Genomic DNA, 16,048 nt, shown 5'->3' with positions numbered 1-16,048 from the left:
TGTCACTTCTTGCTCAGTGGGGAGTCTGTTTCTCCCTCTGCCTGCAGCTCCCCCTGCTTGTGCTTTCTCTCGTTCTCTGATAAATAAATCAAATCTTTAAAAAAATTAAGTAATAAAAAGCCCAATTTCTTTAAAAGAATGTACTGGCTTTTATGAAATTGATATTTTTCAGGATGATCTAAAGGGAGAACTAAGTTTAATAATATGGTGCACTGGTATCTCTCTGATTTCTGCCTCCGTCATTACATGGCCTTCCCTGGGTGTATTTGTGTTTGAATCTTCTTCTCCTTTCTGTTATAAAGACACCAGTCATTGGACTTAAGGCCCAGTATAACCTCTTCTTAATTTATCTAATTATATCTGCAAAGATCCTATTTCCAAATGAGGTTACGTTTTGAGGTTTTAAATGGGCATGAATCTTTGAAGGGCACTAAGCTGATTAGCCACCACAATGATTAAAATACCTTTGAAATAATTTTTGTATGTTCATTGTTTTAACAAATCCAGGCGTTCTTTTTTATCTTTTCTCTACTAAATTGTCTTTGTGCCTTGGTTGAGAATGAATTGTTCAAGTGTGTGGGGGTCTCTTTCTGGGCTCCCCATTGTGTTCCATTGTTATATTTATCTATCATTATACTAATATGAAACTGTCTTTATAATAAGCCTTGAAATCAGATCATAGTTGTCTAACTTTTTAATTTAGAAGTATTGTAAAACTGTAAAATTTCTAGAAGAAAACGGGAGACAGCTCTTGTGACTTTGGGATACACAAAAATTTCTTAAACACAGCACCAAAAGCACAACACATAAAGCAATAAATCGATAAAATAGGCTCTTCAAAATTTAAAAAGTTTGCTCTTTGAAAGGCACTGGTTAGAGGATGAAAGACAAGTTGCAAACTAGGAAAAATATTTGCAAATTTAGATTTATGATGAAGGACTCGTATACAGAATATTTAAAGAACGGTCAAAATTTACCATTAAGAAAAAAAAAACATTAAAAATAGACAAAAGATTTGAAGAGGGACTTCACTAAAAGACATACACATAAAGCAAATGAGCACATGCAAACATTAGTCATCAGGAAATGCACATTGAAGAAGCCGCAGTAAGACAGTGTGACGTACCTATTAGTGTGGGTAAAATTAAAAAGACCAACCATAACAAATATTAGAAGTGTTATACACTGCTAGAGTGAATGCACAATAATATAACCACTTTGTAAAGCAGATAATGTTTTAAATATTAAACACATAACCCCCATATTATCCAGGTTTTCCATTCTTCAGTATTCAACCAAGAGAAATGGAAGTAAGTCATTTGTCCACACAAAGAGTTGTATATAGAGTTCATAGCAGTTTTGTTTGCAATGGCCCCAAACTGGAAACAATGAAAGAAAGTAGCCGTCAACAGGGGAATGGATTTGAATGTAATCCTTGTATGCAACGAACTATTAAATCATGGTGTCACGTGTGGGAATCTCCACATCTTTAAGCTGAGTGGAAAGAAGTCACACAGAAAAAAAGTGGTACCTGTAATGGGTAACTTCATCCATATTCACTTCTAGAGAATGCAAATAAAAGTAGCAACAGAAAGCAAATCAGTGGATTCCCGGTGGTGGAGGTGGGGCGGGGCAAAGAGAAGGGAGGGAGGGTCGCGAAAGGTGACAAGGTGACTTCTGGGAGACACATGTTGATTATCTTGAGTGACCGGATGACTCCACTTACCCAGTTGTAACACTTTAAATATAGAGAGTTCATTGCATGTCAGTCATACCTCTATAAAGCTGTTAAAACTACTGTTGAACTATTTAATGGCTCTATTTCCATCAATATTAATTGTGAGGATGGGAAGACTTTCATGATGTCTGTGGGTGTGTGTGTGTGTGTGTGTGTGTGTGTGTGTGTGTGTGTGTGTAGAGAGAGAGAGAAAGGGTATCAGATATGTAATATAAATCCCCAAATCCTCTGTCACCAGGGAATCACCTCAGATTTGTTTCCTGGTGTGAAATTACCAAAACCAGATTACAATGATTTGCTCGCAGCTATCAAAGACAACTGTGAGTCCATGAATTTGCAACTGACCAGATTCTTTTCCGAGAAGATACTTCAAATATATGAAATGATGATTGTGCGTCATGGTTTTATGATTGTCGGGGAACCATTTGGAGGAAAAACCAGTGCATATCGCGTCTTAGCTGGAGCACTAAATGACATCTGTGAAAAGGTAAGTGTGTTATTAATGCACTAATTTATTCATAATCAGCTTTGTGCAAGATAGAGTGTACAGTGATTTACTTTATTAAGATTTTATTTATTTATTTGAAAAAGAGAGAGATTACAAGTAGGCAGAGAGACAGGCAGAGAGAGAGGGGGAAGCAGGCTCCCTGTCGAGCAGAGAGCCCGATGCGGGGCCCGATCCCAGGACCCTGAGACCATGACCTGAGCCTAAGGCAGAGGGTTAACTCCCTGAGCCTCACAGGTGCCCCAGAATGTACAGTGATTTTAAAAAATATTTTAATGTCGCAACTTAAAAATCAAAGGGAAAAATGAGTCAAAGGAAAATAGTACTAGAAAGATCGTATGAAGTAATTACCCTATCTATCATAGGTTTGCATGTCAACTTTCTATTTCTTTTCAAAAAATTTTTTATTTATGAAAGTAACACATGTTGTAGAAAAAAATCTGAAAACATGAAAAGCCTGAAAGCTTTCTTTCCATACTTCTAAGAGTATTTTTATTTTCTGAACGGTTAGATTTGTAAGGCAAAGTTCTGTGATTGGTTGCTCGTGGTATTGAAGTGAATGTGTGCTTTGTGTTATCTGAGTCACACATGTACACACAAATGCAACAAAAGATTGCATAAGACTTGGATCGTGAATAATACGATCATTTATTTAAAACTGGCCTACTTTGATATGCTAAAGGAATGAGGCTATTTTTAATTCTGCAACTAATACTGTATTTCTGTCTACTTTTTGTATTTTGAGTAGTTTTCACTTCATATATTTCAGTGTGTGTAGCCAAATGGTATTTGTGATCATTATATCTTGATTGTGGAGTCTCACTAGCCTTGCTGCATTTTTGAGACAAAAGTCTTACCTTCGTGCAACAACTTCCCTGACTCAGATGGCGGAGCTTTCCCATACCTCCGCGTGGAGAATGATGCATTGTTATCCCCTTGGTGGGCACAGAGGAGAACGTGAAGACCACAGGCTTGTTTTACTGTCTAGTGTTACTATTCCACATCTTTCCTTGAGTTCGGTTTTTTGTGTCCCAAGCCCTGGGGGTGTGGGCAGAAGGCAGCGTTGGGAAGAGTTGCACTTGTTATGTTATATATACAGAAAAAGAAATGATGACAAATAAGAGAGCACAGGGGATTTTAGGGCAGTGAAGCTATTCTGTATGATACTGTAATAATGGATAAGTGCCGTTATGCATTTGACAAAGAGCGACCCTTAATGTCAACCAAGGACTTTAGTTAATAATAACGTATCAGGGATCCCTGAGCAGTGCAGTCAGTTAAGCGTCTGGCTATTGGTTTTGGCTCAGGTCGTGTTCTCAGAGTCGCGAGGCTGAGGCTGTGTTGGGCTCCCCACTCACTGGGAGTCTGCTTGAGATTCTCCTTTGCCTCTCTCACTCATGCTCTCTCTCTTTCTCAATAAATAAATAAATCTTTAAAAAGATAATAATGTATCAATATGAGTTGATCATTCATAATAATATACCACCCCACTGCAAGTCTCTAATTATAGGGGAAATGGAGGGGGATCTGGGGGCCAGAGGGAATATATGTGAATCTCTGTACTTTCCACTCAATTTCTCTTTGAACCTAAAGCTACTCTAAGAAAATAACACCTATTAGTTAAAAACATAAAATCTCATGCCCTAAGTGTGTTAACATCTTTTGTATAATTCCCAGCTTTCAAGATTCTGGTCAAAATTGACAACTTATGAATATTACCTTTTTGATTCTGTGAGAATGGAACAGGGTTGCCTATATTTAGATCTTTTCATTTTCTCTCAAAGAAGGTTTGGTAGCACCAGTCAACTCGTTACAGCCCATAGGCCGTATTTGGTTCCAAACCTATTTTTCTAATGCCAGAGAACTTAGAATAGTGGTAATATTTTTTAAGGTTTATAAAAAACAAAACAAAACAAAAAAACAGAAAGAAAGAAAAGAAAGAGAAATGGAGAAGATATGTGACCAACTATATGTAACTTGAAGAGCCTATATATAATATGTACGTACCATTTGACACTTTACAAAAAGTAAAAATTTCCAACTCTCCTTTTGTAGTTTCAGGTTTATAGCTTTTTGCTAATTTGTTGGCAAGTTTGCTAATTTATTTGCAACAATAAATTTGCTAATTTATTACTGAGTATTTCATGAGTTTTAAATACTATCATAAGTGGTATTTGTAAAATTTTATTTTTTTAGTTGTTCAGCCCTGTAGAGAAAATACAACCAGTCTTAATAAACTGACTCTGTCTGCTGGAAATTTGTGAAATGCACTCCTTGCTTCTGGTAGTTTCTTTGCAGAATCTAGGATTTTCTACATATCTAATCATGTTTTTTATGAATAAAGACAATATCCTTCTAAATAAATGTGCTTTTTTTTTCCATTAAGGGGTTAATGGAGGAGAACAAGGTTCAAATCACTGTGTTAAACCCCAAGTCTGTCACCATGGGTCAGCTGTACGGACAGTTTGACGTGGTGTCGCACGAGTGGTCCGATGGCATCCTGGCTGTCAGTTTCAGAGCGTTCGCTGCTTCCACTGTGAGTACCAGAGCTCTAGTGCGCACATGCAGAAAGACTGTGAGCTCCTTCTGATGAATTTCGGTTGTTTTTTCTTTTCCAGTTGTTTCAGACAATATGTCCTTACTTTGGTGTTCTTTACCCACTTAAGGACTCAGCTGACCATGACTCTTTAGTTGGTGTAATAATAGAAAAACATCAAAGCTCAGCTTTGCTTTGAGTGGCTCAAGGACCTCAGGCAATGAGTGTAACATAAGAATTGGCTTTCATGGGACGGAGATCTTGCCCGATATCAGGCTTTACTAGTAATTTCAAGGATAAAAGTAATTACAGGACAGATAGAGATGGGAGATCATTGATAGAACTTCTCAGGTTCTTTCTTTTCACAGTGGATGCCCTCGGGCCCAGATTAACACACGACATCTCTACATAATGTATGTAGTCGCATTATTTATGCAGAAATAATGACAAGATATCTCCCATTTTATACTCAGTTACAGAGCATACATTACATTTTTCAGGACGTTTTGCCCCATTAATAGTCTCAGAAAGGTTAAGGAGCTGACCCAAAACCAGACAGCGGACAAGCAGTAAAGCCAAATGACACATGAGGTCCTCCAGGCCGCAGAGCCCCCATCTCTGGTACCTGGCCGTGTTGCCCAAAGTGAGGGTTAGCAGGCATGGGAAGCCAACAGGACTAGGGAACTTTGGTCTTGAGGTGATCTCTGAGCTATGAGCCCTTCCTTGCTCCCGGAGCCTGGCCAGAGCTGGCTTCTGAGTGTGGGTGTGGAGCAGGCCCAGTCTGCGGCAGGTCCACGGTCCTGCAGACTGAAGCAGTTGGCGACAGGGCCTCGGAAGGTGTTAGGATGGATTCAGACCCCTCACCTCTTCAACCTGAATCCACATTTGCTGAGAGGGAACCAAGGCATCGTCTGTGTGCACAAAAAAGCAGATTTTGTAAGATCTGGAAAGGAGAATTCGCTGTTGCACTCCCCATGAATATCTGGCCATTCCCTGGGCCTCATCGAACATTTGCTGTTGTTCAGGCAATGCGCAAATATTGTCACGTTTATCATCGTGAGACGGAACCTTAGACTGATGTCCTGTATCACCACGAAACCATTCAACCCAAGCGGGATATGTGTGTGTGACTTCATTCAGCGGAGGGAAGAAAAAACTTGATTTGGCACCCAAGAGTAGTTAATCTATATGAACACAATACTGCATAGAATCAGATACTTTGAATGAAAACTATCTTCTCTGGCAATTATGTTTTTTTACTCATAATGCTTTTAAAGCATGTTATATATGAGTCCAGAAACATTAGAAAAGATGAGATTTTGAGAAGATGTTCTACTTCGGTCTTGTCCATGGCGTATATAGGCTTCTTCAGTGACTCTTCCTATTTCTCTCTCTCCATAAACACACACACACTTTATTCAAAAGATGCCCTTACATACTTTTTTAAAGATTTATTCATTTATTTATTTGACAGACAGAGATCACAAGTAGGCAGAGAGGCAGGCAGAGAGAGAGGAGGAAGCAGGCTCCCTGCTGAGCAGAGCCCCCCCCCACCCCCCATATGGGTCTTGATCCCAGGACCATGGGATCATGACCTGAGCCGAAAGCAGAGGTTTTAACCCACTGAGCCACCCAGGTGCCCCTGCCCTTACATTTTTATGGTGAAAATAATTTTAGGAGTTACATTTTTAAATTTTGAAACATTATTGGACTGTTTCCTTATATATCCCTACTAATTTTTGTCCTTTATTCGTCATATGCTTAAACCAGACACCAGATAGGAAATGGTTAATCTTTGATGGACCAGTAGATGCGGTGTGGATTGAGAATATGAACACGGTGCTGGATGATAACAAAAAGCTGTGTCTGATGAGTGGGGAAATCATTCAGATGTCACCACAAATGAATCTTATTTTTGAACCAATGGATTTGGAAGTCGCTTCTCCTGCTACTGTAAGTTCTCAATTTTGACATCTGATTATAAATTTGAAATGCTATAAGTGATTTTATTGCTTAGTAACCTTGACTTTGAAAGAAAAACATTAGTAGAATTCATTTTAACAATACTCCGATTCTTTAAGAACAGACCTATCTGTTGACCTACCATGACAAATCTGAGAGTCAGGGATATTTTCTTCTTTCTTTAAAGCCATGGGTAAAGTCATAAACAAAAATTTAGATCATGAAATTACATAAAATTAAACTTTTTTAAAAAGAATTTTCTGAAGGTTATAAGAAACAGATGTACCAAGTCATATTTCTTACAGAAGCATTACCTTGATGGTAAATAATTATTCTTTTTCCAGGTTTCCAGATGTGGTATGATTTACATGGAACCTCACATGTTAGGCTGGAGACCATTAATGTTGTCTTGGATAAATCTTCTACCTGCTGCAATTGGTTCCATGCAGAAAGAATTTATAGTAGGCTTATTTGACAGAATGGTCCCAGTTTCTGTTGAATTTATTAGAAAGCATGCGAAGGTAAGAGGCATCAGAATTGTAAGACTTGAATAAATGGAAAATCCAAATCAGCCAAATATATTCTTTTGTCTATTGTTAATACCAATGCTCAGATATTAAAATAATTTAATTGGCTTAACTAAAACCTTTTCTGATTAAAGTAGAAAGATTTAATGAGGCATTTTAGGGTTTGAATATATGGATGCTAATCTATTCCCTTCAAGAAAAAAAAAAATCTTAAAGTTCCACCTAACCACATCTGGGTGAAAATATCCTAAAATGTTCTCTCTCATTCCTCAGCGACTATTATATTTTAGTTTCCATTTTTATAATTTTTTTTTGTTTTTTGAAGTTCCTAGAATAAAGCTGTCATATTTTATCATTAGCAAAAGGCTGATTTTTAAAAGTAATTTATTTATGACATCTGACGAATGAGGTAGTGGGTAATAATGGAGGAATACGTTGTTGCTTCAGGCAGGCTAAATGGGGAATCCATTCTATTTAGCATGAGCGCATCTCCTTGTTTAGAGATGACTGGTGTTGGTTAGAAAAACCTGGGATTCAGGGAGGAAAGTCAGTCCCTGGTAGAAGACTGAAAGAAGTCCAAATCCGTTTTTCTTTCTTTCAGTGTATCCAGGGGATTGGTGCAGTGGGGAAGGTACAGTGGGGGAGAAATGACAGCCTGAGTGGGGATCTCCTGCCTCTGAGAGTTGATGGAGCTCCAGCCAGGCTCTTAAACCCTCTCCAGCTGGAAATTGTGGGGAAAATATGCTTAATTTCTGCTCTGGGAGATGTCAACCAAAGGTCTTTTAGGATGACTTTGGCTCTGGAACAAATGCAGGAACACAGGCCTGGTTATTTCTCCTGCTGTTGGAAATAAAATAGAAAAGCTTAAGACACAAGTTTGGCTCAAGGTACAGATAAGGAAGGTGGAATTTAAAATCCTGCCAGTGGGTATTACCTAAAGAGAAAGAAAATTAAGAGAGCAAAGAATAGCATCCTGGGTGCTGCTACAGTTTCGGTGGGGAGAGCCTTTTAAGAAGCAAGTAGTTGGTATTACCAGAAACCACTAACATGTCAGGGCAGAGAAGGATTGGCACGTGTCCCTTAGATTTGGCAATTAAGAAGGTCATGGGGACAAGCATGGCCCAAACACTTTCAGGGAAGAGGCAAGGGAGCTCCAGGGCAGTCGGCTGAATATGGGAGCTCCTGGTCACAACAGTGGGGTACGCTGCTCTTTTAAGAAGCTTGGTTGTTAAAAAATTTAAACAACAAGCAAACATGAAATGTGTTGAAAGTTTGAAGTAATCATGTTTCAAAAACGGTTACACTTGTAAAATAAGCTACAGCTTTCCCCACACCCACCCCTACCCTGGCATTGTCAGAGAATGTAATAAATATCTTTTCAGAAACAAAGGAGAAAGCACACTTTCTTAAAAATTTTTACTTATTTACTTGAGAGGGAGAGAGCATGAGAGGGAGAGGGTCAGAGGGAGAAGCAGACTCCCTGCTGAGCAGGGAGACTAATGCGGGACTCGATCCCAGGACTCCAGGATCATGACTGAGCCGAAGGTAGTTGCTTAACCAACAGACCCAAGCACCCCAAGAAAACACACTTTAATACAAGCTTCTAAAATGTCCTCTGCACTTTTGTCCTCTCAAATAAATTCTGAGTTCCTCTTGTTACCATGTAGTAATAAGTGTCTTACTTGTAGTGATAACTATTCGTATTTTAGTGTTGGGTCACTAATACTTAGTCCAATCTTTAGAAACTCCTTTGTCATTTCTGCCTGTTTCTACTGGGACAGCGGCTACAGATGAGATCGGCTGCTTCTAATCTTCTGAGTCCATTTCAGAGAGTTAACTCTTTTTTTTTTTTTTTAAAGACTTTATCTATTTGACAGAGAGAGAGAGATCACAAGTAGGCAGAGAGGCAGGCAGAGATAGAGGAAGGGAGGCAGGCTCCCCACGGAGCAAAAAGCCCGACGCCGGGCCTGATCCCAGGACCCTGGAATCATGACCTGAGCTGAAGGCAGAGGCTTTAACCCACTGAGCCACCCAGGCGCCCCACAGAGTGTTAACTCTTAAGTGTTAACCACGAAACAGTATCACTCTGAGGGGTGGGAGAAAGCTTGGAGGGAAGAAGACAACCTGTTCATGGAGAAATTGTTGTATGGTGCATGGTGTTAGGAGCTGTACACACTATTGCATTATTTTATAAACAGTCATGTTGAGACCTCCCCTCTCCCCCAAAAAGTGAAGTGCATGGTGTTTATAGCACTCTGGGAATATTTTGGGCTCTTCAAGACTTTCAAATTTATTTCATAGGAATGAGTTTACCATGAGGACTGCTATAAAGATGTATAAAATAAGTTTGGAAACACATTCATTAATTTTAATGCTCAAAGATTTTTTTTTAGTGTTTTGATTTACAAAATTGGTATAAGATAGATTCTAGGTCATTGATGAACACAACTAAACATATAAAAGTAAATTTTTGAATTTGGGAATCAGTGCAGGAATGGTTCAAGAGTGCATCTGTGGGACAGGACATCCAGTGATACCACACTCTGGACTAGGGAATTGATTTGTGCCTCAGTTTTCCCACCTGCAAAATGAGAATTATCATAGTTCTTTTTCATGGGTACCATGGCCATGAGGACTAAGTAAATTCAATAAGTATTAGTTGATGCTATTTTAATTAGTGCCTAATTGAAGTTAATTTTACACACTTTCCCCTGATTTTTCAGGAATTATCTCCTACTTCAGATACAAACTTAGTCCGATCCTTAATGAATCTGATAGACTGTTTTATGGATAACTTTTCTGATGAAATCAAAGTGAGAGAGAGAAATGATCGTGAAACGTACTCATTACTGGAGGTAAGGTCCATTGGCTTTGAATCTTCCGATAGAAAGACATCTACGCTCTCCCCAATGCTTCCTGATTAGAAACTTCATTTTCTCCCCGGAAATAGAGGCTGGACAGCAAGGAAAAAGTTGGGTCCCCAATAGTAAGTGCATGTAGGGAAGCTCTCCTACTGTCAGTTCCATTGCATCATGAGGTTTGGGTGAAACCCAGTGATAGCCCTAGATCTGCTACTGAGATCGCAGGTCATTTAACCAGCCTCAGACGTTATCAATCCCCGGGACGACTGACCTTTTTTTTTTTTTTTAAAGATCTTGTGCATTTATTTGAGGGTGGGGGCAGCTCACATATATTCATGAGCAGGGGGAGAGGGAGAAGAAGGCTCCCCCCTGAGCAGAGACCCTGACTCAGGGCTCACTTCCAGGACCCTGGGATCACAACCCAAGTTGAAGGGAGATGCTTAACCGGCTGAGCCACCCAGGTGCCCCAGCACTGACCAGTAGATAACAAGATTCGCCTCCTGTTCAACCTTCAAATCATAATTCTTTGTTTTTTATTTTGATTTTCTTCCCTTTTTCTTGAGATATAAATGTTGAAAATATATGAGAGTATATGGGTAGCTCAGTGGGCCAAGCCTCTGCCTTCGGCTCAGGTCATGATCTCAGGGTTCTGGGATCGAGCCCCGCATCAGGCTCTCTGCTCAGCGGGGAGCCTGCTTCCCCCCACTCTCTGCCTGCTGCTCTGCCTGCTTGTGATCTCTCTCTCTGTCCAATAAATAAATAAAATCTTAAAAAACTAAAAAATAAAATGTATGTGTGTGTATATATGTGTGTGTAATATAAATGTATATTAGCATTGAGGAAAGAAATATGTATGAAAACACTTTTCAAATAAAATGATCAATGGCCCTTGAATATTCCCTAATAAAAAATTATATATTGCTAATAGTAGCACTTCTAAGGTGGTCAAGATGTTGCTCTTATTACATATATTCTATGAAATAAATTAATTTTTAATTTAGTTTTAAATGGTTTCCAGAGAGAAACAGCCTGTTAGTAATCAAGGAGTAGGCAAACAGTGTTAAGTATAGTGCAAACCTTTTAAGAGTAGTCAAGATTGTGCTTGTTTTGGCATTTAAAAAAGGGCTTTAGGGACACCTGGGAGGTTCAGTGAGTTAAGCATCTGATTCTAGATGTCACCTTAGGTCATGATTTAGGGTCACAAAATCGAGCCCCATATTGGGCTTCATGCTCAGCTGGAAGTCTGCTTGAGAGTTTCTCCCTCTGCCCCTCCCTTTCTCCTCCCCCCCACAACTCTCTCTCAAATAAAAAATCTTAAATAAAAGGGGCATTTGATTTTAAAACAGAAAAATAGGTTTTCTCCATATTATTACTTACGGTCCACATATGATTGAAACCACATAAGGAACGACATGGCGGACTGCAGAGAAAGGGAGGGAAAACTTGAAATCAGAGAGGGAAACAAACCATGAGAGAATCTGGACTCCAGGAAAAGGGACTGAGGGTTACAGAAGTGGGGGGCGGGGAATGACGTAGCTGGGTGATGGGTATTAAGGAGGGTGTGCGTTTTGACGAGCACTGGGTGTTATATGCAACTAATGAATCGTTGAACGCTGCACCACAAACTAATGATGTACTATATGTTGGCTAACTGAACATAATAAGAAAAAGAGAAAAAGAAAATAGGTTTTCTCATTTCGTGTTAGGTCTTGTCATCCCTAGCTATAGGTCTTGTTATGCAGTCCGTGCTCAGATTGTTACAACAACAGGTAAATAAACAAATATGAATTTGTTCTTTTAAGAAAACACTATCAAGATTTAAATTAAAAAGCACGTATATTATGGGGGTTGATTATTCCTTATTACAATTGCCTTAATAAAAATTTATCGCAATGTACTTTTTTAATATCAGGGTCCTTCCACGTATTTAAAATATCACATGATTTACCAGACTAATCATTCTAAGGTTTCACCATGTATTTTGCATTGTGTCATCTTTTCTGATAGCAGGACTTCATAAGACATGCAATCCAATTTTTAAAAATCTAATTATTATAAAATCCTGAGATAACCTACGGTTATGTATTAGTTTATTAAATTTCTTTCAAAGATATTAATCTGTCTGATCTGATTCAAGCTTCAAGAATACATTAAAGTTATTCTTTAATGCACTCATCTTCTCGTCTCTCCAATGCAGGGCATTTTTCTGTTTTCATTGATCTGGTCCATCGGAGCTTCCTGTAAAGATGATGATCGGTTGAAATTTGATAAGATTCTTCGAGAACTAATGGAAGGCCCAATTTCAGAACTAACTCGAAATAAGTTTAAATTACTGAGTGGCATGGACCAGATGCCTTCAAAAGCACTAACTGTCCCATTTCCTGAAAAAGGAACAATTTATGATTATCAATTTGTCACTGAGGTAAGAGCTCTGAAGCAAGATTTACAACTACCAGCCAGACAGAGTTCCCTTGGAGACACACAGCACATAATGGCCCTGCGGCCACCCTGTCAACACTTTTTACCTTAACACTCAGCATGGAGTAGTAGAGGAAGATACTCTGGCTTTGAAGTCAGACACATCAGGGTTTAAGTCCTTTTAAAGCCACTTTCTTTCTGTATAGCCTTGGACTAGTAATCTTTCTGAACCTTGTTTTTCTCTTTGATAGAAATAAGACAAATATTTCTTATTTGGGCCTGTTGTGTTCATTAAATACAAGTACACAGTATGACCTCTAGTCCAGCCCTTGGTACATGCTGTTTCAGGGTCCCTCTTGGGGTTCATATGGTGCATGTTAGCATATCGCAGGTGCTAAGAAGTCCTGTAGGAACATAGCTGGGTTAATGTTAACTCAACTCTTCCCAAATGCACTGGACAATAAAAGCTGGGTGGTGTTTGTTTACTTATTTACGTGTAACAGCTCCCATGAGTACTGTACTGAGAATTTCAGGAATACCTATTTAAATATGGAGCTTCAAGTGAAAGTGGTTCATACTATATCCCCAGAAGATAATTCTATCTCACCAATATTTCTTTAATAAAGTTATTTTTCTAAAGCCTCCCTAGAGGCTATTATCTGGATGGGCCATGATCTATCCAAACAGTTCCCTACTCTTACACATTGGACTGTTTTTGTTTTTTCTTAGTTTTTCTGCTTTAGTGAATATTCTTATACAAGGCATTGTGTACATATCTGATTGTTTCTTTAAAATAAGTTCCTAGAAATGGAATTTGCTGTATCAATTTTTGAATTTTTTATGGCTCTTGAGATGTATCGCCAAGCCTACCTCAGAAGACACTCTTCATCCTGCCAGCCACAAAATAGTAGCCTTTTATTTGCCAATTTTATTTTATTTCAATTACTAACAATACCCTGCATTTTCAGAGCACCTTGCAGTTTACTAAGTTTTTCTATGATCATTTCAATTTGTTTCCCAACATCTCACTGAACTAGGAAAGATAGAATTATTTTATAAATCTTCCCATTGAGGAAATTTGGGCTCAGAGATATTATGTGATTCTTCCCAGTATCACAAAGTCTCTAAATGAGTATTCACTCCAGGTTTTCTGATTTTTAATCTTTCCTTTCCCATATGGTGATAAAATATCCATCTTAGAAAAGATTATCAAGAATAAGGGAAGGACATTGTTTCTTCTTCAGTTCTAGAAAGTTCTAGTTACTTCCTTGCAATACAGTTTTCAACGTGATGTGAAATCACCCACCTAAAAAAACAAACAAACAAACAAACAAAAACATGTACTATATGCACAGCTCGTGCCAGAGGTTACAAAAATGAGTAAGTCACAGTGCTGCCCTTGGTGATTTCTTAACCTCTTCAGAAGAGTGTCATGTGACACTCTAGGCCAAAAGAGTGCCCTGTGGGAAGATCCAGGGACTTGGGCATGTTGGGAAACAGTAAGTCCATCAATGAGGCTGGACTGTGGATGCATGAAGGAAGGAGTCTGAATTCTGTTGTGTTTTGAATGACGAGGATCTTAAATTTAATTCTGTAAGAATGAAGAGAGCAGTGATGTTTTTCTAAAGCAAGAGAGTTAACATGTTATTTTTGGAAGTATTTGTTCTAAAGACTGCATAGCAAATACAAATTTTAGTCGATGAGTTGGATACAAAAATATAGTATAATGTTAATTCATAACAATAATCTCACATGAAGAAATCTTATCCATTCTAGATATCTGTTGCACAACAAGTTTGAATATAGTTAACACTACTGAACTGTATGCTTAAAAAATGGTTGAAGGTAAATTTTAGGAGTTTTTTTAAAACCACAATTTTTTAAAAATCTCACATAAAATGATAAGCTTATGTTATATATACCATTAATAAAAGTACAAGAAACATGCAGCTCATGTTCTAGGGAAAAAAATTCTATATTTGTTAACACTTACTGAATAAAATTCTTTACTATTTAATGCACTAATTAGTCTAGTTTCTTAGTTCATTAAAAAAATTAACATTTGTACAAAATATTTGATCTTTGGTTTAACGTAATCAGTAGTTTCAGCAATTAGAAATATCACAGCACTGCCATTTCTTTTTGATTCATATGAAAGCCTAGTTTCTCCACAATTTAACACAAAATTTAACTTTCAAACTCAGGGTGGAGTGTTTTAAAGGATAAAAACAAATATGTAAATGTCAGTGGTTTTTTTGTTTTGTTGTAGTTTTTTTGTTTTGTTTTGTTTTTCATCTTGATCTTTGATCTTTTCTATAATGGCACAGAATAACAGAGATCTTAAAAGTATTTTATAATATAACATTCATCATTTGGCTGTTTATTATAAACAGGGAATAGGAAAATGGGAACCATGGGTAAAGAAATTGGCAGAAGCTCCTCAAATTCCTAAGGATGTGATGTTTAATGAAATCATTGTACCAACTCTGGACACGGTGCGATGCTCTGCTTTAATGGAATTGTTGACCACCCATCAAAAGCCTTCAATATTTGTAGGACCGACAGGAACTGGAAAGAGCGTTTATATTATTGTAAGTATTGAAGAAATCTACATGTTAAAATATCCATCATATTCTTAAGAATGTTATTTTTTAACTACCTGAAATAGTAGATTTCATATTTTTAAATATTAAAATATGTTGATGTAGCCACAGAGAATTCTTAACTGCCTATTTATTTTAGAAATGGACTAAAGATATGATTCCATTTTATATCACTAAGTTATTATACCTTTTTAAATTATTATACCTTTAAAATAGCTCATTAGGATGAAGATTTCATGTCCCTTGAAAGGAAAAGGTGTTTAATTCTTAATTTTCAAAATTGTTTAGTATATGGAGGATTACTATGTAGTAATAAAAATGATTTTCTTTGACTTCTGGAATCATGCCCGTTGTGTGTTTGGTAAGAAAATGCTAGCTGCTGTAGCAGATAATGTCCAAAATCTCAGTATCTCTACATAGTCTTGGTTCCCTTGTATTTAGAAGGTCATACTGAACAAAGGCCAGTTCTTGCCCCTAGTTTCAGATTTCTAAAGGCAGAAACTGGCTGGAGCTAATAGTGAGTAGCACCCGCAGCTTTGTCATGAGAGTTAAGTGCAGTTAAGTGCAGGTGACCCTGGAGAAAGTGTGTGGAAGATAAGTGGCCTTCAGCTTTCTTGGGGCTCCATTCTAGATGACGGCCCACAGCAGCTCCATTAGTTCCCTTATGGCCGAGAACTGTACAGTGTGGGTATCTCTTTGGAGTTGCTAAAGATCTCGTAGCTCTGCTCCTCTAAAAGAGCAAATGTTTGGAAGATTTCCATGACAGCAGGCAAGACCTCATTAGCTAAGAGAGAACCACAGTGATGCCAGTAAGGTAGGACTCTTGTCTCTCTTCGTCTAGCTCTGTCCCCCATCCAGCAGTGGGTGGGAAGACAGGGCAAAGCAAGTAGAGGAGCCC

General features: G+C 38.1%; 1 protein-coding gene across 2 annotated transcripts in view; it reads left to right on the top strand.

Moving 5' to 3' along the window:
* The window catches only part of DNAH7 (dynein axonemal heavy chain 7), a 252,745-nt gene that overhangs the window by 108,523 nt on the left and 128,174 nt on the right, over nucleotides 1–16,048 (top strand). For both annotated transcript variants that reach the window (XM_032354246.1, XM_032354245.1), the window contains 7 exons: nucleotides 1,977–2,225; nucleotides 4,630–4,779; nucleotides 6,550–6,732; nucleotides 7,086–7,262; nucleotides 9,992–10,123; nucleotides 12,327–12,551; nucleotides 14,941–15,138. In XM_032354246.1, the coding sequence (XP_032210137.1) occupies nucleotides 1,977–2,225; nucleotides 4,630–4,779; nucleotides 6,550–6,732; nucleotides 7,086–7,262; nucleotides 9,992–10,123; nucleotides 12,327–12,551; nucleotides 14,941–15,138 (1,314 nt within the window). The remainder of the gene's footprint in view (nucleotides 1–1,976; nucleotides 2,226–4,629; nucleotides 4,780–6,549; nucleotides 6,733–7,085; nucleotides 7,263–9,991; nucleotides 10,124–12,326; nucleotides 12,552–14,940; nucleotides 15,139–16,048) is intronic.

The sequence above is a fragment of the Mustela erminea genome, chromosome 8 (assembly GCF_009829155.1).
Source record: "Mustela erminea isolate mMusErm1 chromosome 8, mMusErm1.Pri, whole genome shotgun sequence".
NCBI classification, from domain to species: Eukaryota; Metazoa; Chordata; class Mammalia; order Carnivora; family Mustelidae; genus Mustela; species Mustela erminea.
The sequence above is the reverse complement of the archived record's forward strand: the minus strand, read 5'-3'. Positions and strand labels throughout refer to the sequence as shown.